The sequence below is a fragment of the Physeter macrocephalus genome, chromosome 11 (genome assembly GCF_002837175.3).
Source record: "Physeter macrocephalus isolate SW-GA chromosome 11, ASM283717v5, whole genome shotgun sequence".
NCBI classification, from domain to species: Eukaryota; Metazoa; Chordata; class Mammalia; order Artiodactyla; family Physeteridae; genus Physeter; species Physeter macrocephalus.
The window spans coordinates 120,849,714-120,871,163 of record NC_041224.1 but is presented as its reverse complement, the minus strand read 5'-3'; the positions used below and the strand labels follow the sequence as shown (position 1 = coordinate 120,871,163).

The 21,450-nt window shown below is 35.7% G+C and overlaps 1 protein-coding gene across 1 annotated transcript in view; it reads right to left on the bottom strand.

The window, feature by feature from the left end:
• Positions 1 to 21,450, bottom strand: part of TTC6 (tetratricopeptide repeat domain 6) — a 214,333-nt gene that overhangs the window by 69,012 nt on the left and 123,871 nt on the right. Inside the window, exons 8-10 of the mRNA XM_024114964.2 lie at positions 15,656 to 15,748; positions 13,477 to 13,551; positions 1,367 to 1,737 (exon numbers count right to left, since the gene is read on the bottom strand). Coding sequence (XP_023970732.2) covers positions 1,367 to 1,737; positions 13,477 to 13,551; positions 15,656 to 15,748 — 539 coding nt within the window. The remainder of the gene's footprint in view (positions 1 to 1,366; positions 1,738 to 13,476; positions 13,552 to 15,655; positions 15,749 to 21,450) is intronic.

Sequence of the window (21,450 nt, the reverse complement as noted above, 5' to 3'; positions counted from 1 at the left end):
GGCCCGCATACCACAAAAAAACAAAACAAACAACAACAACAAAAAATCCCAGACTTCATCCCAAACTTAGTAGGCTATCAAATTAGATAACATGTAATAAGCTTTCAAATGGTATGTTTCTAGGATTATCCTCCTCAAACTCTCCATTTCCCACACAGTTTTCATTCAGTAGCATTGATGCATGCTGGTGCTGTACTAGCCACACAAAATAGAATAAACACATTCTATGGGAAGAAAAAAAAATCACATCCCATCATTTCATTAATATTTACCGAGTGTGTACTATGAGAAAGATCCGTGCTAAAAGTAGGAGAATAAAAGTGAGAAAAATCAGTACCCTTCCCTTTCCTTACTCTGTGACACTCCCCACTCTTCTCTACACTCTAGTGCAAGCCACCATCATCTCTGCTGTCTAGAGTACAATAACTTCTTAGTTCCCTGCTTCTCCTCTTGGTCTCATCCATTCTCCACATGGCAGCTAGCATGTTTTTTTTTTAAACAAATGTAAATCAGATCATGTCACTCCCTCCAAGAGTTTTCTCTAGTACCTAGAATACAAATCAAACTTTTCACCATAGTCTACAAGACTCCACATGATAAGACCCCAGCAAATATCTCTAATAACACTACTTTCTCGCCTTCCACTGTTCCAGGCACAGAGCAAGCCTCAAGGGTATTGCATTTTCCAGTCCTTCTGAGTGGCTGACTCCTTCTCAATTACTATTTCTGGTCAAATGCCACCTTAGAAAGACCATCTGTGCCAAATAGGTTTCGTTTCCACCTGCACATTTATCTCTATCCTTCTCTACCTTGCTCTTTGCCCTGGGGTACTAGTCTGTACAGACTACAGACATAGGATCCCTTGCTGTCGTCTAATCAACTATGTCCAATTAGGAGCCCTGAAAAGGGAAAGAGTGAAGTCAAAGTATTTATTCCTCTGGTCCCCTCCTGAAGGGTTGCCTCACACTGGCCATGATCTTTGACCAAAGTTCACTACTTATTTCAAGGAAATCCTTTCCATACAATTTCTTTCTTCCAGGTTCTAGTAATCACTCCCTCTTTTTGTCCTCTCATACTTAGGGGTAGAGATTGGCTCTATTATTCATAGTCCCAGAATACTACTCTATCATTTGTGGTTTCCCTATGCCCTGACATCTTTGTAAATTGCCCTTGTTATACCTTCCTAGAATTATTCTAAATTGAGAGTGCTGTTTACTCCTGGGACCTTGACTGATAAATTAATTGGTACCAGAGATGGGCCCAGGAAATACACACACAAAAGGATCCTTCAATGAGTGAATTATAAAATTAAGGCCCAAACCATAATACATTTCTTAAACTATAACAATTGCTGATTAAACAAGACCTTTTAAGAGTTTTTGGAGGCTTGGATAACTCATCATACACAAGTGTAAGTTTACTGAGTCTTAATCCTTTCTTCAGTTTCATCTTCTTTTTCTTGGGATAAACATAAGTAATGCCAGCTTGTCTAGATGCTTCAATGAGAGAGAGAGATAGGTCTCTCGAACTGTATCTTCCCTGCATGTTGTCTAAGATAGTATCTATATTTTCTTTCACAGAGACGGGTTCCTCAGTTTCATTTTGCTCAGCCATCCAATGTTCCAACTCCTTTGTTTTTTGAAAGATCACCTCTTTCATATTGCTTTGCATGCCATCCTTAATCTCTAATGGAGTTATGGTCTCCTCCTTCTTCAACTCAACTGCAGATTTTACTCTCTTATTTATAAGGAGACAAAGAAACAGAAAAAATATAAAATCAATTTAGTTGCTGTATACTTAAAATTAATTCAGTTACAATTGCTATTAATGTAATTTGGTCACTATTGAAAAATTTTAAATCATCTATTCTTGATGTTTTTCAAAAATGAGATTATAAGCTAACAGTGGGTTAGTTAAAGCAAAGTGCAATAATTTGGTCACATGACATTGCATTAGCTACATAAAAGTAACACCATAAAGTAGATATGAATTAATTGTGATTTTATATATTCTTAATTAAAAATGAATGCTCTTTACATATCCAAATAAAGTACGTGCTCTACTTTTAGTTTAATGAAAAAACAAGTGGTAGAATGGGCAAAAATTATTAAAATGCCTTAACTTATAAAATCAATTTGTGGGACTTCCCTGGTGGCACAGTGGTTAAGAATCCGCCTGCCAATACAGGGGACATGGGCTCCATCCCTGGTCCGGGAAGATCCCACATACTGCGGAGCAACTAAGCCCGTGCGGCACAACTACTGAGCCTGTGCTCTAGAGACCGCAAGCCACAACTACTGAGCCCATATGCCACAACTACTGAAGCCCATGTGCCTAGAGCCCGTGCTCCACAACAAGAGAAGCCACCGCAATAAGAAGCCCATGCACCACAATGAAGAGTAGCCCCCGCTCACTGCAACTAGAGAAAGCCTGTGCACAGCAATGAAGACCCAATGCAGCCATAAATAAATACATAAATAAATAAAATCAATTTGCAAGTCTATTTTCAAAAGCACCTTAACAATATTGAATTTCTATACATAGTATTCAATTATTTTCAATTCAATACTTACAGGCTTAAATAACAGAATTTCAGCCTAATATTCATTTTATCTAATCATTAGAGAACCAACTTCCAAAAGTTATATACTTTAAGATGTACTAAAGTGCAATAGGGATATTGACCCTCTCTGTGACTTACTATATATACTTCCCCCATCTCAAGAAATTGTATTCAACTCAGTATGTAATTAGAATAGAGAACAGAGAAATACAGACTATCGAATATATGTATGTGTATGTATATATCAAGAAAAATAAACACATATGTATGTACCAAGAAAAAGTAGAACAGCCTGAAAAAAAGTAGAATGTAAGATTTTCATATTCCCCACTTGCTGACTAGCTATGAATTATGCAGCTCTGTAGAACACTTGAGAAGGAATTATTGACAGAATCTATAACTATAAAGCAGAACTACCAGGTACGTTTGGGTTTTTTGCTTGTTTTCCAGCTTTACTGAGATATTATTGACATATAACATATATAAGCTTAAGGTATGCTGTGTAATGATATGATAAACATATATACTGTGAAATGATTATCACGATAAGGTTAGTTAACACCCCAATCCCCTCATATAATTACCATTGTTTTTGTGTGATAACATTTAAGATCTACTCTTTTAACAACTTGCAAGTATATAATATAGTATTGTTAATTATAGTCACCATGCTGTACCTTAGAGCCCCAGAATTTATCTTATAAATGAAGGTTTATACCCATTGACAAACATCTCCTCATTCCTCTTCTCCTGCCGCAGCCCTTGCAACCACAATTCTACTCTATGTTTCTATAAGTTCTTCTTTTTAGATTCCACATATAAGTAAGAACAGTATTTATCATTATACTTTTTATTATGTAAGTTTCAGGTGTACAACACTCTCATTCAACATCTGTATATACTACAAAGTGACCATCCCCAAAGTCTACCGTCCATCACCATAAAACTGACCCCCTTCACCCCTTTTCCTCACCCCCCAAGGCCCCTTCTCCTCTGGTAACCAACAATCTGCTCTCTGTATCTATGAGTTTCTTTTGGTTTTGATTTGTTTATTTATTTATTTTGGTTTTGTTTCGTTTTAAATTCCACACATGAGTGAAATCATATGACATTTGTCTTTTTCCTTCTGACTTATTTCACCTAGAATAATACCCTCAAAGTCCATCCATGTTGTCACAAGTGACAAGATTTCATTCTTTTTATGGATGAGTAGTAGTCCATTGTGTGTGTGCATGTATATGTATAAGACACACACACATATATATGTGTATACATATATATATACACATATATATATACACCACTATGTATGTATGTGTGTATATATATATATATATATATATATATATATATATATATATATGCCACACCTTCTTTATTCATTCATCCATGGATGCACACTTAGGTTTACACATATATATATACACCACTATGTATGTATGTATATATATATATATATATATATATATATATATATGCCACACCTTCTTTATTCATTCATCCATGGATGCACACTTAGGTTGTTTCCATATTTCAGCAATTATAAATAATGCTGCAATGAACTTAGAAGTGCATATAGCTTTTCCAATTATTGTTTTCATATTCTTTGGACAAACACCCAGAAGTGGAATACCCAGATCACATGATAATTCTATTCTTAATTTTTTGAGGAACCTCCATACTGTTTTCCATAGTGGCTGCACCAGTTTACAATCTCACTAACAGTGTAAGAAGGTTCCCTTTTTTCCCCCATCCTCTACAATACTTGTTATTTCTTGCCTTCTGGATAATAGCCATTCTAACAGGTGTGAGGTAATAGCTCACTGGTTTTGATTTGCATTTCCCTAATAATTAGTGATGTTGAACATCTTTTCATGTGCCTGTTGGGCTACCTGTATATCTTCTTTGGAAAAATGTCTATTAAGATCCTCTGCCCATTTTTAATCATGTTGTTTTTGTGTTGTTGAGTTGTATGAATTCTTTATGTATTTTGGATATTAACCCCTTATCAGATACATAATTTTCAAATATTTTCTCCCATTCAATAGGTTACCTTTTTGTTTTGATCATGGTGTCCTTCACTGTGCAGAAGCTTTATAGTTTGATGTAGTTCCATTTGTTTATATTTGCTTTTGTTTCCCTTGCCTTCAGAATCAGAGCAATAAAAACATTGCTAAGACAAATGTCAATGATATTACCATCCATGCCCTCTTCTAGAATTTATGATTTCAGGTCTTACATTCAAGTCTTTAACCCATTTTCAGTTTTCTGTGTATGGTATAAGACAGTGGTCTAGTTTCCTTCTTTTGCATGTGGCTGTCCAGTTTTCCAAATACCACTTAATTGAAGAGACTGTCCTTACTTCATTGTGTGTTCTTGACTCCTTTGTTGTAAATTAATTGTCCATATATGTGTAGGTTTATTTCTGGGCTCTCAATTCTGTTCCATTGATCTGTGTGTCTATGCCTATACAATACTTTATGATTACTATAATTTTGTAGTATAGGTTGAAATCAGGGAGTGTGATACCTCCAGTTTTGTTCTTCTTTCTCAAGATTATTTTGCCTATTCAGGATCTTTTGTGGTTCTATACAAAATTTTGGAATTATTTGCTCTAGTTCTGTGAAAAATGTCATTGGAATTTTGGTAATGATTACACTGAATCTGTACATTGCTTTGGGTAGTATGGACATTTGAACAATATTAATTCTTCCATTCCATGAGCACAGAACATCTTTCCATTTACTTGTGTCTTCATCAGTTTTTTTCATCAGTGTCTTATAGTTTTCAGTGTACAAGTCTTTCATTTCCTGGGTCAAATTTATTCCTAGGTATTTTAATTCTTTTTGATGCAATTGTAAATGGGGTTGTTTTCTTATTTTCTCTCTCTGATAGTTCATTATTAGTTCATAGAAACACCATAGATTTCTGTATATAGATTTTGTATCCTGTGACTACTGATTTCATTTATTAGTTCTAACAGTTTTTTGGTGGTATCTTTAGAGTTTTCTATATATAGTATCATATCATCTGCAAATAATGACAGATTTTCTTCTTCCTTTCCAACTTGGATGTCTTTTGTTTCTTTTTCTTGCCTAATTGCTGTGGCTAAGATTTCCATATTACATTGAACAGAAGTAACAAGAGTGAGCATCCTTGTCTTCTTTCTGATCTTAGGCAAAAAGCTTTCAGCTTTTCACCACTGAGTATGATGTTAGGTTTGGGTTTGTCATATGACATTTTTATATTGAGGTATGTTCCCTCTATACCTGCTTTGTTGAGAGTTTTTTTCATAAATGGATGTTGAATTCTGTCAAATGCTTTTTCTGCATCTATTGAGATGATCATATGATTTTTATCCTTTATTTTATTAATGAGATGCATCATGTTGATTGATTTGCAGGTGTTGAACCATCCTTGCATTCCTAGGATAAAACCCATTTGATCATGGTGTATGATCCTTTTAATGTACTGTTGAATTCAGTTTGCTAATATTTTGTTGAGGATTTTTGTGTCTATGTTCAAAAAAAAATTGGTATTTTCTTTCTTTTTTGTGTGTGTGGTGCCCTCGTCTGGTGTTGGTATCAGGGGAATGCTGGCCTTACACAATGTGTTTGGAAGGTTTCCCTCCTCTTCAGTTTTTTGTAAGAGTTTGAGAAGGATAGGTATTAAATCTTCTTTGAATGTTTGGAAAAATTCACCAGTGAGGGAGGTTTTTGATTACCAATTCAATCTCTTTATTAGTAATCAGTCTATTCAGGTTTTCTATTTCTTCATGATTCAGCCTTGGTAGATTGTATGTTTCTAGAAATTTGTCTCTCTTCTGGGTTGTACACTTTGTTGGCATATAATTGTTCATAGTATTCTCTTATGATCCTTTGCATTTCTGTGGTATCAATTGTAACTTCTCTTTCATTTCTTATCTTATTTATTTAAAGCCTCTCTCTTTTTTTCTTGGGTAGTCAAGAAAAGGCTTGTTAATTCTGCTTATCTTCTCAAGGAACCAGCTAAGTTTCACTGATCTTTCATATTGTCGTTTTAGTCTCGATTTATTTCCACTCTGACCTTTATTTTTTCCTTCCTTCTACCAACTTTCAGCTTCATTTTTTTCCCTCTCTTTCTAGTTCCTTTAGATGTAAAGTTAGATTGAGATTTTTCTTGTTTCTTGTGGTAGGACTGTAGTGCTACAAAAGTCCCTCTTAGAACCCCTTTTGCTGAATCCCATAGATTTTGCTATGCCATACTTCTGTCTTCATTTGTCCCTAAATGTTTTTTTAATTTCTCCTTTGATTTCTTCCATGACCCATTGGTTGTCTAATAGCATGTTGTTTAATCTCCACATTTTTGTGGTTTTCCTGGTTTTTACTTGTAATTGATTTCTAGTTTCACACCTTTGTGGTCAGAAATAATGTTTGGTAGGATTTCAATCTTCATGAATGTATGGAGACTTGTTCTGTGACCTAACATGTGATCTATCCTCAAAATGTTCCATATGCACATGAGAAGAATGTGTATTTTACTGCTTTTGGATGGAATATTCTTTATAAATCTATTAAGTCTATCTGGTTTAATGTGTCATTTAAGACCAATGTTTCCTTATTGGTTTTCTGTCTGGATAATCTATCCATTAATGTTAAGTGGGCTGTTAAAGTTCCCTCCTTATTGTATTCTTTTCAGTTTCTCCCTTTAAGTCCATTAATATTTGTTTTATATATTTTGATGCTCTTATATTGGGTGCATATGTATTTGTAAATGCTATATCTTCATTTTGGATTGACCCTTTTATCATTATGTAGTGCCCTTCTTTGTCTTTTATTACATTCTTTGTTTTAAAGGCTATTTTGTCTGATATGAGTATAGCTATATCAGGTTTCTTCTCATTTCCATTTGCATGAAATATTTTTCTATCCCTTCACATTCAGTCCATGTGTGTCCTTACTTCTAAAATGAGTCTCTTGTAGGCAGCATACAGATGAGTCTTGTTTTTTTCTTTTAATCCATTCAGCCACTCTATATCTTTTGATTGGTGAATTTAGTCCATTTACATTTAAAGTAATAATTGATAGGTAGGTACTTATTGCCATTTTAATTGCTTTATGGATGTTTTTGTAGTTCTTCTCTGTTCCTTTCTTCTTTTTTTTCCTCTGTTCCCTTATGGTTTTCTGGCTTTCTTTAGTGTTAGCTTTAGATTCCTTTCTCATTTTCTTTTGTGAGTTTACAAGTTTTTTCTTTGTGGTTACCATGAGGCTCACACATAGCATTCTATGTATATAGCAATCTTTTTTTAACTTGATAACAACTTTGAACACATCCTAAAGCTTTACATTTTTACTCCTCCCCCCCACATTTTATATTTTTATGACACCTTTTACATCTTTTATTTTATGCTTTCCTTAACTAATTATTGTAATTTTACTTAATTTTACTACTTTTGTCTTTTAACTTTCAAACTTGCTTTATAAGTTACTGATCCACTACCTTTACTATATATTTACCTGTTCTAGTGAAAATTTTACTTTCACATGTTTTCTTTTTATTAATTACTGCCTTTTCTTTTCAGCTTACAGAAGTCCCTTTAATATTTTATAGAAGGCTGATGTAGTGGTAAACTCCTTTAGCTTTTGCTTATCTGTAAAACTCTTAATTTCTCCTTCAATTCTGAATAATAACCTTAGAGGTGGAGAATTCTTGGCTGGAAATTTTTCCCTTTCAGCACTTTTTTATGTCATGCCACTCTCTTCTGGCTTTTAAAGGTTCTGCTGAAAAATCTGCTCGTAGCCTTATGGGATTTCCCTTGTATGTAATAACTTGTTTTTCTCTTGCTGCTTTTAAGATTCTCTCTTTATTCTTATCTTTTTTCATTTTAATGTGTCTTAGTGTGTTTCTCTTTGGGTTCATATTATTTGGAACTCTCTGGGTTTCCTGGACCTGGATGTCTTTTTCCAGATTAGGAAAATTTTCAGCCATTATGTCTTCAAATAATTTTTCTGGCCCCTTCTCTCTCTCTTCTCCTACTGGGACCCCTATAATGTGAATGTTATTCTGCCTAATGTTGTACCAGAGATTCCTTAAAGTATCTTCACTTTTTAACATTGTTTCTTCATTTTGCTGCCCTGTCTGACTGATTTCTGTTGCTTTTTATTCCAACTTGTTTATTCATTCTTCTCCTTCACCAAGTTTGCTGTTGAACTCTTCAGGTATATTTTTCAGTTCAGTTTGGTACTTTCTTATATTTTCTATCTCTTTGCTCTTTTCACTGTGTTCATCCATTCTTCTCCCAAATTTGGTGAACATCTTTTGACCATTACTTTGAACTCTTTTGGAACATATTCCTCTCTCTGACTCTTTGTGTTTTTCTATATGGATTAGGCAAAACAGCACCTCTCTGAGTCTTGAAGGAGTGGTCTTGAGTAGAAAATGATCTGTGGGACCCAGAAGCACAATCTCCCCTGGCCACCAGAGTCAGGTATTCAACGGGCGTTCCTTGTGTGGGCTGTGTGCACCTGCTGGCTGTAGCAAGGCCACAGCTACTACATAGAGAGAGCAAGGCTTAGTGCGCTTGCTCACCCAGCACAGTTGTGGCATGGCTGCTGTGGCACAGGGTGGGGGGAACTTGGGGCACTTGCCCTGCCTGACTGCAACACAGTTGTGTCATAGGGTGTACAGGGTTTGGTGCACTCACCCAACCCGGTTCCAACATGGCTGCTGCACAGTGTGTGTGTTGGGAGGTACTCAGGGCACTCACCTGGCCTGGTTTCAGTGTGGGGTGGGTGGAGCATGCCCACTGGCGCTAGCAGGTTATAAGGAGAACACAAAAAATGGCACCCAGCAACTCCTTCATCAGTGAGTTAGAATGAGGTTTTAAAATGGTGCCCACCAGCACTTCTGTCCCCAGAGAAAGTCCCAACAGGTTCCTGCCTCTCCAGCAGCTGCTTTAAGATCAGTAAGTGGGTCTCCCTCACTTATGATCTAGGCGTTTTTCAAACTATTGCTTTTGTGCTGAATCTCAGGGCAAATGGATCTGTGCAGGGGCCCTTTAAGAGAAGGTTCTCCATTCCTTAAAGTTCAGTGTTCTCCTGGACTCAATACCTACTGATTTTTAAAACCAGACATTTTGGGGGCTCACCTTTCCATTGCTAGACCCAAGGGTGGGGGTTCCTGATGTGGGCTCACTCCCTTCATTCCTTGAGGGAAAGCTTTGGGATCGCTCCTGATTGTGGGTCTCCATTCCTCAGGTGGGGTCTCAGGTGAGATCATGTCTCTGCTCTCCTAATTACCTAGATGCATCTCTTTTATCTCTTTTATCTTTGTTGTAGAAGAACTCTTCATCTAGTTCTCAGGTCCTTTTTGGAGGAAAATTATTCCATATATAGCTTCAAATTTATTGTGTCATGGAAGGAGGTCAGTTCAGGGTCTTCCTATGCTGCCATCTTAAACCCAGTTCCCCTTTCTCTCTCATTTATCATAATGCCCCATGGTCCATGCATGTTGTCACAAAAGGCAAGATTTCCTTCTTTCTATAACTAATATTCCATGAATATAGATGCAAAAATTCTCAAGAAAATACTAGCAAAAAATTCAACAGCACATTAAACAGATCATACAACATGATTACATAAGATTTATCCCTTGGATGCAAGGATCATTCAACATACACAAATCAATAGGTGTGATACATCACATTAATAGAATGAAACATAAAGATCATATGATCAACTCAATAAACATGTAAAAATCATATCACAAAGTTCAACATCCTTTCATGATAAAAATTCTCAACAAAGTGGCTATAGAGGGAACATACCTCAACACAATAAAGGCCATAAATGACAAACTCACAGCTAACTTCATACTCAATAGTGAAAGGTTGAAAGCTTTCCCACTAAAATCAGAAACAAGAGTGCTCACTCTTGCCACTTTTATTCAACATAGTACTGGAAATCCTAGCCAAAGCAAGTAGGAAAGAAAAAGGGGAAAATCCATCCAAATCTGAAAGGAAGAAGTAAAACTGTCTCTGTATGCAGATCATAGGATCATATATAGAGAAAACTCTAAAGACTCCACGAAAAAACTGTTAGAACTAATCAATGAATTCAGTAAGTTGCAGGATACAAAAGCAACATACAAAAATCAGTTGTATTTCTACTTACTAACAATGAATTATTTGAAAAAGAAATAAAGTAATCTCATTTACAATAGTATCAAAAATAATAAAATACTTAGGAATAAATTTAACCAAGGAGATGAAAAATTTGTACACTAAAAATTACATTGATGAAAGAAGGTGAAGACACAAATAAATATAATAAAAAGATATCTCACATTCGTGAATCAGAATTAGTATTTTTGAATATCCACACCACCCAAAGCATCTATAGATGCAAGACAATACCTTCAAAATTCCAATAGCATATTTCACAAAAATAGAAAAAACAATCTTAAAATTCATATGGAACCACAAAAGACCCCAAATAGCCAAAGGAATTCTGAGAAAGAAGAAAAAAATTGGAGGCATAAGAATTCCTAATTTCAAACTTTATTACAAAGCTATAGTAATCAAAGCAGTATGGTGCTGGCATAAAAACAGATACAAGACCAATGGAACAGAATCAGTATCTCAGAAATTATCCCATGCATATATAGTCAACTAATATTTGACAAGGGAGCCAGCAATACTCAATGGTGAAAGTATAGGTTCTTCAATAAACTGTCCTGGGAAAATTGAATATTCACATCTAAAGAATGAAATTGGACTCCTACCTTACACTACACATAAAAATTAACTCAAAATGAATTAAAAACTTAAATGTAACACCTGAAACTGTAAAACTAGAAGAAATCACAGGGAAAAGTTCCTTGATGTTGGTCTTGGTGATGATTTTTTGGATATGACACCAAAAGCACAAGCAACAAAAGCAAAAATAAACAAGTGGGACTATATCAAACTTAAAAGCCTCTGCACAGCAAAATAAACAATCTGCAGAATGAAAAGGCAACCTATGAAATGGGAGAAAATATTTACAAACCAATTATCTCATAAGGAGTTAATTCCAAAATATGTAAGAAACTCTTCCAACTCGATAGCAAGAAAAACAAACAATCCAATTTAAAAATGGGCAAAGAAACTCAGTAGAGATTTTTCCCAAGAAGACATGCAAATGGCCAACTGGTTCATGAAAAGATGCTCAATGTTACTAATTATCAGGGAAATGCAAATAAAAATCACAGTGAGATATCACCTCACACCTGTTAGAATAGCTATTATCAAAAAGACAAGAAAAAAAAACAAGAAAAAAAAAAGAGACATCAAGTGTTGGTGAGGCTGTGTTGGAAGTGTGAGTTCAAGTGTTGGAACCCTTGTACACTGTTGTGGGAAATGTAAATTGGTACAGCCACTATGGAAACAGCATGGAGACTCTTCAAAAAATTAAAAATAGAACTACAATATGATCCAGCAATCCCACTTCTGGGTATATATCCAAAGGAAATGAAATCAGGATCTTGAAGAGATATCCACACTCCCATTTTCATAGCCACATCATTCACGAAAGCCAAGATATGGAAACAATCTACCTATCAACAGATGAATGAATAAAGAAAATGTGATCTAGATATAGATACAGATATAGATATACACACACAATAGAATGTCATTCAGCCATAAAAAAGAAGGAAATCCTGCCACTGGCAATGACATGGATGGACCTTGAGGACATTGTGCTAAATGAAATAAGTCAGATAGAGAAAGAGAAATACTGTATGACCTCACTTATATGTAAAATCTAAAAACAAACAAACAACAACAAAAAAACCCTCATAGATACAGAGAACAGATTCATGGTTGCCAGAGGCAGGGAGTAGGAGATGGGCAAACTGGGTGTGGTGGTCAAAAGGTACAAACTTTTAGTTATAAAATAAATAAGTCCTGGGGGTGATTTAATATACAGCATGGTGATTACAGTTAAAATACTGTATTGTATATTTGAAAGTTGCTAAGAAAGTAGCTCTTAGAAGTTCTCAGCACAAGAAAAATGGTGTAAATATGTGGGATGATGGATGTTAACTAGACTTACTGTGATGATCATTTCACAATATACACAGGCATCAAATAATTATGTGGTACACCTGAAACTAATATAATGTTATATATTAATTATATGTCAATAGAAAAATCTTAAGGATGGTGTCAGTGTACAGGGATACAAAATAGAACAATCAAAAAGTTGGTAAGAAAGAAGAATGCCAGAAATGAAATAGGAAGCAGGCTAAAGTTACGCAGGTTAAAAGCAAGTTAGAAGCAAGTAACATGGAGAATCAAGGAAACTGAGTGTCAGATTTCAGAGAGAAAAACAAAAGCTGGGAGCTATCTGCCAATGCCACTAAATCTACGATCAGCACTCAAAAACGCTTATGGATTCTTGTTGCAGAGGAAAGTCCATTGCGTTTGGTAAGAGAAGGTGTGGGTTTAAGTACTAGCTCTGCCACTTATCACTTTCTGACCATTGCTTTTTCATATATAAAACAAGGATAGTATCTGTCTCATCTTCCCTCTTATCAGTATATTGTGTAGCTCAAGACCAAACTGGAATAGAGTCCATGAAAATGCAATAACACTGTGAGCCCAATGCAAGTGTAGATCAATATTATAAGTGACTTGATTTATAATATACCAAGTAAAATCAAAGTATGAATATGAGACACTTCCAAGAGATGTTGAAAATCTTCAGTTAGCACTATGAACAACAATCTTACAGGGGCTACCAAATACACAGTTGAATCCAAAATTTCAGTCAACTCTGGATGAATCAAGTGATCACACTATTTCAGGAAAGCCAACAAAAAGCATAGGTGGTGATTATTACTAGAAATGTAAACATTTCTTTTGAATAACAAAAACTGAAAAATTATCATACCTTTAATTGTGGAGATTGCATGCTGAAACATTTTCGGATATTTTCAAATGAGGCAGATTTTCTTAGGAAAAAAAACTGTGAAATAATCAAATGACAAATATACACTGACTCTAGACACTATTTGGTAAACTAAAATATCATATGACAATCGGCTAATAATAACTGTTTAAGTAAATTAATGAAATGCAGAAACACTAATTAAAATACAGGTTCTTACTGATTTTGAAATCACTGACTTCACAGATGGGAGCAGAGCTTAAAATCCATCAACTAATTTTGAAAAGTGTATAATAATGAAAGCTATCTTATTTTTTAAATTCAACATATATAACAAACACTAAAGTTTCCAGAAAGTAGCACAGGTGTGTGTAAATGTGCCATAGATATGCTGGGCCATTAATCCTCTTAGCCCTGGGGCTGCACTAATGGGACCTGGAGCGGCTACTGTTCCTCCTACTTTTCAGTGGCTACTGAACAGTCTCCTCTAAATCATGAGCAACCTCAACCTTTTACCCCATAAGGCCACATAAATATTATTACTTGCTATGAGAACTATTATACTAAAAGAGTTGTGAAGTACTAACATACCAAATAGAGTAGAAAGTAAAAAAAAAAAAAATGACATATTTCATGTATGATGGTGGAAACAGACATAAAGAAGTAACTATAATCCAAAGCAGCTGTAACAATGACTGTAAAGATAGCATGAAACAGGTGTAAAGAGAGCACAGGAGAGGTGGAGGTCAATTCAGAATGGAAAGGAACCCGGATTTACCAGCTTGAAGAGGTAGCATTAGGGCTGGCCTGTAAAAGGTAGTGACATTTCCATAAACTGAGAAGGGGTTGAGAACATCCCAGGCCAAAGGAATAGCCTACACAAGCACAGAGAAGTGTCAAAGTGCTGGGATTTTAGTCCCCAAGGACTCTGGTGCAGAGTACAGGGTACCTGGGGGTTATATGGAAGCAGAAGCATAATGGGAGGTAAGATAGAAAATATAGTCAAGGCCAGGTTATGAGGCTTAGTGAAGCACTCTGACTTTGATAGGTGGAGTTATTCAGTTTGTTGAGATTGAGTGTTGTAATTACACCTGTGTTTTAAGAACATTGCAGGGGACAATAGGGAGGATGGATTAGAAACAGCCGTTAAAAACAGTAATATCTGACAGGTAGGTATAATAATGCTACTAGAGTAGTCTATGCATTCCAAACTAGAAAGTGTCATTTGTTGGTTCAATTATGTTTTTAAGTGATGGTCACTGTTCTAGGTGCTGTGGATAAAACAAGAATGATATGACCCCCATATCACTCAGACTAATGAAAAATAAAAAGATAAAACATATATGAGGACAAATATTTAATAAGCAATAGTGATGTATGTTAAAAACAGCAAAAGTGATCTATATTAAATGAAATATTACTCCAAAAAAAAGTGTTACCTGACTGTATGGGGAATACGGAAGGAGGCACAGACACGTATTAAACCTAGTGTAACTGACCAGAATGGGGATTTGATTTGTCCTAGGTCAATAAGACTCTCTACTATGTGGCACTCAGCATCCCAAGATATCACCAAGTGGAGTAAGGGCTGAACGCCTTAAGGAAAGAAAAATAAAACCCTTTCTTGTTTGTCCCTCATAACGTTCAAGATATTTATTAAACCACTAATATAAATTTCATACCTTTCTTCTTCCCTCAATCGCTATCTCTTTTCTCTCCAATTGTGTTTATTAATTAGTTTATTTAGATACACTGTAGGGATAATAACGTCATGGGCATGAGTCCAATCACCATTTAGAGAATTCAGTTTTACTCTGTTTCATAGCCATAAACAATTCCCTCCCTGCATTTGGTCAAAAGATTCATAAACATGTTCCTTTGATCATTTAAGACCTGGGCAAGCAGTGATAAATGAGTGCAAACCCAGACATTTTAGGAATTTTAGGAAAACTCACAGCAGATATCCTGCTATTGATTAGTAAATAACATCTTCTAAGTATCATAAAGACCACAAATTTGAAAGAGGAAACATGTCCTCTGCAAAGACACTAGTGAATATCCTGAGGCATTTCCCAGAATGAGGAAGCATCAAGAAATTATTTCTGAAATCGCTAGAAATAATATCTGAACTGTAGTCACATAAAGCCACCAACCCATAATTTAGAATAAAAATTATACTTACCCTAGAACTTCTCCTATGCTGATTTAAAGTAATGACACTTTCCTTGCTTTCAGATGTAAATTTCTCAAATAAAATTCTGCTTGCTTGCACACTCTGTGATAAAAAAAAAAATAACAGTTTTAAGCTACATAGTGGAATACTTTTAAAAGCCTATGATTACTGTTGCTTCATAGTATAACATTATTACCAAAAGAGCAATATACAGGAAAGGTAGAATTCTAGAAAACACCAGAGATGCATCAAAGTCTGGCTGCAGACTAAGTATTTGGCCAAAACCCACAGTTTGGCTTCGGCATTGGAATTTAGCCAAAGAGATACTTCTACATTATTTCTGACATCCCTGGTCTTAGAAGCAATCGATGATCCTGTGACCTCATAGGTTGGCATTGAATCTCTTTAGTATATCAACATCAGTATTATGAACAAAACATATAATTTGGAGTTACTGTCAATATGCAACTATTCATTGACAAATACAAGTAAGCATTCTAAATATTAATTGGAATGAAAATTTCCTTAAATGCTTTATACTTTTAACGCAGTCAATTAAATTATATAAATATTTATTGTTGTAAGGGTGAATTGCTGCAATAACTATGATTATTATTAAATGTGCTGCTTCTCTATCTTGTAATCAGAGATTTGGATATATAGAAACAACTACAAGACCTAAGTTTCATAGCCCTGTGGATACATGATGAATAAAATCCTTTTGCTTTGTTTGCTGAAATTTTTAGGTCTCAACTAACATTTCAAAAATTTTAAATATTTATTCAATAGAAAATCAACTTTTAAAAGTATCACGTAGGGACTTCCCTGGTGGTCCAGGTGTTAAGACTCGGCACTCCCAATGCAGGGAGCCTGGGTTCGATCCCTGGTGGGAGAACTAAGATCCCACATACCGCAACTAAGCCCATGCGCTGCAACTAGAGAACCCCGCACGCCACAGAGCCTGCATGTCGTGACAAAGACCCAGCGCAGCCAAAAAAATAAATGAATAAATAAATTTTTAAAAAGAGTATCACGCAGTTATCACTAAGAATAGAACAAATATGTAGAAGACTATGGGTAATTTAGGAATCACCAGCATTGAATTTTTGTTCATCCTCTCTGTTGTATTTATGAAAAGTAGTTATAGCACAATGTAAGGTATGAGATTACTGGACATTACAGAAAGATATCTGGTCACTTTCATCATTATTCTTCAAAGACAAACTATGTGACACACAAGAGATTTTGGAACTATTTTACCATATGCTTGCACAAAATATTCAAATATGATGGAATAGCAGCTATTACATACTTAAAACAATGCTTTTAACAGTAACAAGGACAAAAATTTTAACACTGCACTTTATAGATATCAGAACAGTAGAACCTACTAACAATCAGTGATTGCTTTTTAAAAAGAGAATGTGGAAGGAGACCTTCAAGATGGCGAAGGAGTAAGACATGGAGATCACCTTCCTCCCCACAAATACATCAGAAATACATCTACATGTGGAACAACTACTACAGAACAACTACTAAACGCTGGCAGAAGACCTCAGACTTCCCAAAACCCGGGTGGCTGACAGGATCTTGGTGCTCCGGTCAGGTGTCAGGCCTGTGCCTCTGAGGTGAGAGAGCTGAGTTCAGGATATTGCTCTACCAGAGACCTCCCAGCTCCATGTAATATCAAATGGCAAAAGCTCTCCCAGAGGTCTCCATCTCAACTCTAAGACCAAGCTCCACTCAACTGTCTCCAGCACTGTAGCACCAGCAAGATAAAGTGCTGGACCCCCTAGGCCAAACAACTAGCAAGACAGGAACACAACCCCACTCATTAGCATAAAGCTTGCCTAAAATCATAATAAGGTAACAGAAACCCTAAAACACACCACCGATGCAGTCCTGCCCACCAAAAAGACAAGATCCACCCTCATCCACCAGAACACAGGCACCAGTCCCCTCCACCAGGAAGCATTCAAAACCCACTGACCAACCTTAGACACTGGGGGCAGACACCAAAAGCAACAGGAAGTGAAACTTCAACCTGAAAAAAGGAGACCCCAAACACAGTGGGTTAAGCAAAATGAGAAGACAGAGAAACACACAGCAGATGAAGGAGCAAAATAAAAACCCACCAGACCAAACAAATGAAGAGGAAATAGGCAGTCTGGCTGAAAAAGGATTCAGAGGAATGATAGTAAAGATATCCAAAATCTTCAAAACGGAATGGAGAAAATACAAGAAATGTGTAACAAGGACCTAGAAGAACTAAAGCACAAACAAACAATGATGAACAACACAACAAATGAAATTTAAAATTCCCTAGAAGGAATCAATAGCAGAATAACTGAGGCAGAAGAATGGATAAGTGACCTAGAAGATAAAATACTGGAAATAACTACTGCAGAGCAGAATAAAGAAAAAAGAATGAAAAGAATTGAGGACAATCTCAGAAACCTCTGGGATAACATTAAATGCACCAACATTCTAATTACAGGAGTCCAAGAAGAAGAAGACAAAAAGAAAGGGACTGAGAAAATATTTGAAGAGATTATAGTTGAAAACTACCTTAATAAGGGAAAGGAAATAGTCAATCAAGTTCAGGAAGTGCAGAGAGTCCCACAGAGGATAAATCCAAGGAGAAACACGCCAAGACATATATTAATCAAACTATCAAAAATTAAATGCAAAGAAAATATATTAAAAGCAACAAAGGAAAAAACAACAAATAACATACAAGAGAATCCCCATAAGGTTAACAGCTACTCTTTCAGCAGAAACTCTGCAAGCCAGAAGGGAGTGACAGGACATATTTAAAGAGATGAAAGGGAAAACCCTACAACCAAGATTACTCTACCCAGCAAGGATCTCATTCAGATTCGATGGAGAAATTTAAAACTTTACAGACAAGCAAAAGCTGAGAGAGTTCAGCACCACCAAACCAGCTCCACAACAAATGCTAAAGGAACTTCTCTAGGCAGGAAACACAAGAGAAGGGAAGGACTTACAATAACAAACCCAAAACAATTGAGAAAATGGTAACAGGAACATACATATTGATAACTACATTAAATGTAAATGGACTCAATGCTCCAACCAAAAGACATAGCCTGGCTGAATGGATACAAAAACAAGACCTATACATATGCTGTCTACAAGAGACCCATTTCAGACCTAGGGACACGTACAGACTGAAAGTGAGGGGATGGTAAAAGATATTCCATGCAAATGGAAATCAAAAGAAAGCTGCAGTAGCAATTCTCATTTCAGACAAAATAGACTTTAAAATAAAGACTATCACAAGAGACAGAAGGACACTACATAATGCTCAAGGGATCAATCCAAGAAGAAGATATAACAATTGTAAATCTTTATGCACCCAACATAGGAGCACCTCAATACATAAGGCAAATGCTAACAGCCATAAAGGGGGAAATCGACAGTAACACAATCATAGTAGGGGACTTTAACACTCCATTTTCACCAATGCACAGATCACAATGTCAAGTATCTTTTCCGACCACAACTCTTTGAGACTAGATAACAATTACAGGAAAAAAATCTGTAAATAATACAAACACATGGAGCTAAACAATACACTACTAAATAACCAAGAGCTCACTGAAGAAATCAAAGAGGAATCAAAAAATACCTAGAAAAAAGTGACAATGAAAACACGATGACCCAAAACCTATGGGATGCAGCAAAAGCAGTTCTAAGAGTGAAGTTTATAGGAATACAATCCTACCTTAAGAAACAAGAAACATCTCCAATAAACAACCTAATCTTACACCGAAAGCAATTAAAGAAAGAAGAAAAAAAAAACCCGAAGTTAGCAGAAGGAAAGAAATCATAAAAATAAGATCAAAATAAAGGAAGAAGAAATGAAGGAAACAATAGCAAAGATCAATAAAAATAAACGCTGGTTCTTTGAGAAGATTAACAAAATTGACAAAGAATTAGCCAGATTCACCAAGAAAAAAAGGGAGAAGACTCAAATCAATAGAATTAGAAATGAAAAAAGAGAAGTAACAACTGACACTGCAGAAATACAAAGGATCATGAGAGATTACTACAAGCAACTATATGCCAATAAAATGGACAACGTGGAAGAAATGGACAAATTCTTAGAAAAGCACAACCTTCCAAGACTGAACCAGGAAGAAATAGAAAATATAAACAGACGAATCACAAGTAATGAAATTGAAACTATGATTAAAAGTCTTCCAACAAACCAAAGCCCAGGACCAGATGGCTTCACAGGTGAATTCTATCAGACATTTAGAGAAGAGCTAACACCTATCCCTCTTAAACTCTTCCAAAATATAACAGAAGGAGGAACACTCCAAACCCACAGCCAACATCGTTCTCAATGGTGAAAAATGGAAACCATTTCCTCTAACATCAGGAACAAGACAAGGTTGCCCACTCTCAGAACTATTATGCAACATAGTTTTGGAAGTTTTAGCTGCAGCAATCAGAGAAGAAAAAGAAATAAAAGGAATCCAAAACTGAAAAGAAGCAGTAAAACTGTCACTGTTTGCAGATGACAGGTTACTCTTCATGGCAAATCCTAAAGATGCTACCAGAAAACTACTAGAGCTAATCAATGAATTTGGTAAAGTAGCAAGATACAAAATTGATGCACAGAAATCTCTTACATTCCTATACACCAATGATGAAAAATCTGAAAAAGAAATGAAGGAAACACTCCTATTTACCATTGCAACAAAAAGAATAAAATACCTAGGAATAAACCTACGTAAGGAGACAAAAGACCTCTATGCAGAAAACTATAAGACACTGATGAAAGAAATTAAAGATGATACAAACAGATGGAGAGATATACCATGTTCTTGGATTGGAAGAATCAACATTGTGAAAATGACTATACTACCCAAAGCAATCTACAGATTCAATGCAATCCCTATCAGACTACCAATGGCATTTTTCACAGAACTAGAAAAAAATTTCACAGTTTGTATGTAAACACAAGAGCCCCCGAATAGCCAAAGCAATCTTGAGAAAGAAAAACGGAGCTGGAGAAATCAGCCTCCCTGACTTCAGACTATACTACAAAGCTACAGTAATCAAGACAGTATGGTACTGGCACAAAAACAGAAATATAGATCAATGGAACAGGATAGAAAGCCCAGAGTTAAACCCACAGACATATGGTCACCTTATTTTTGATAACAGAAGCAAGACTATACAATGGAGAAAAAAACAGCCTCCTCAATAAGCGGTGCTGGGAAAACTGGACAGCTACACATAAAAGAATGAAATTAGAACACTCCCTAACACCATACACAAAAATAAACTCAAAATGGATTAAAGACTTAAATGTAAGCAAAATGAACTAAAGACCCAGACACTATAAAACTCCTAGAGGAAAACATAGGCAGAACACACTATGACATAATTCACAGCAAGATCCTTTTTGACCCACCTCCTAGAGAAATGGAAATAAGAACAAAAATAAACAAACGGGCCCTAATGAAACTTAAAAGCTTTTGCACAGCAAAGGAAAACATAAACAAGGCAAAAAGACAACCCACAGAATGGAAGAAAATATTTGCAAACAAAGCAACTGACAAAGGATTAGTCTCCAAAATTTACAAGCAGCTCATGCAGCTCAATATTAAAAAAAACAAACAAACCCAAAAATGGGCAGAAGACCTAAATAGACATTTCTCCAAAGAAGATATACAGATTGCCAACAAACACAGGAAAGGATGCTCAACATCACTAATCATTAGAGAAATGTAAATCAAAACTACAATGAGATATCATCTCCCACTGGT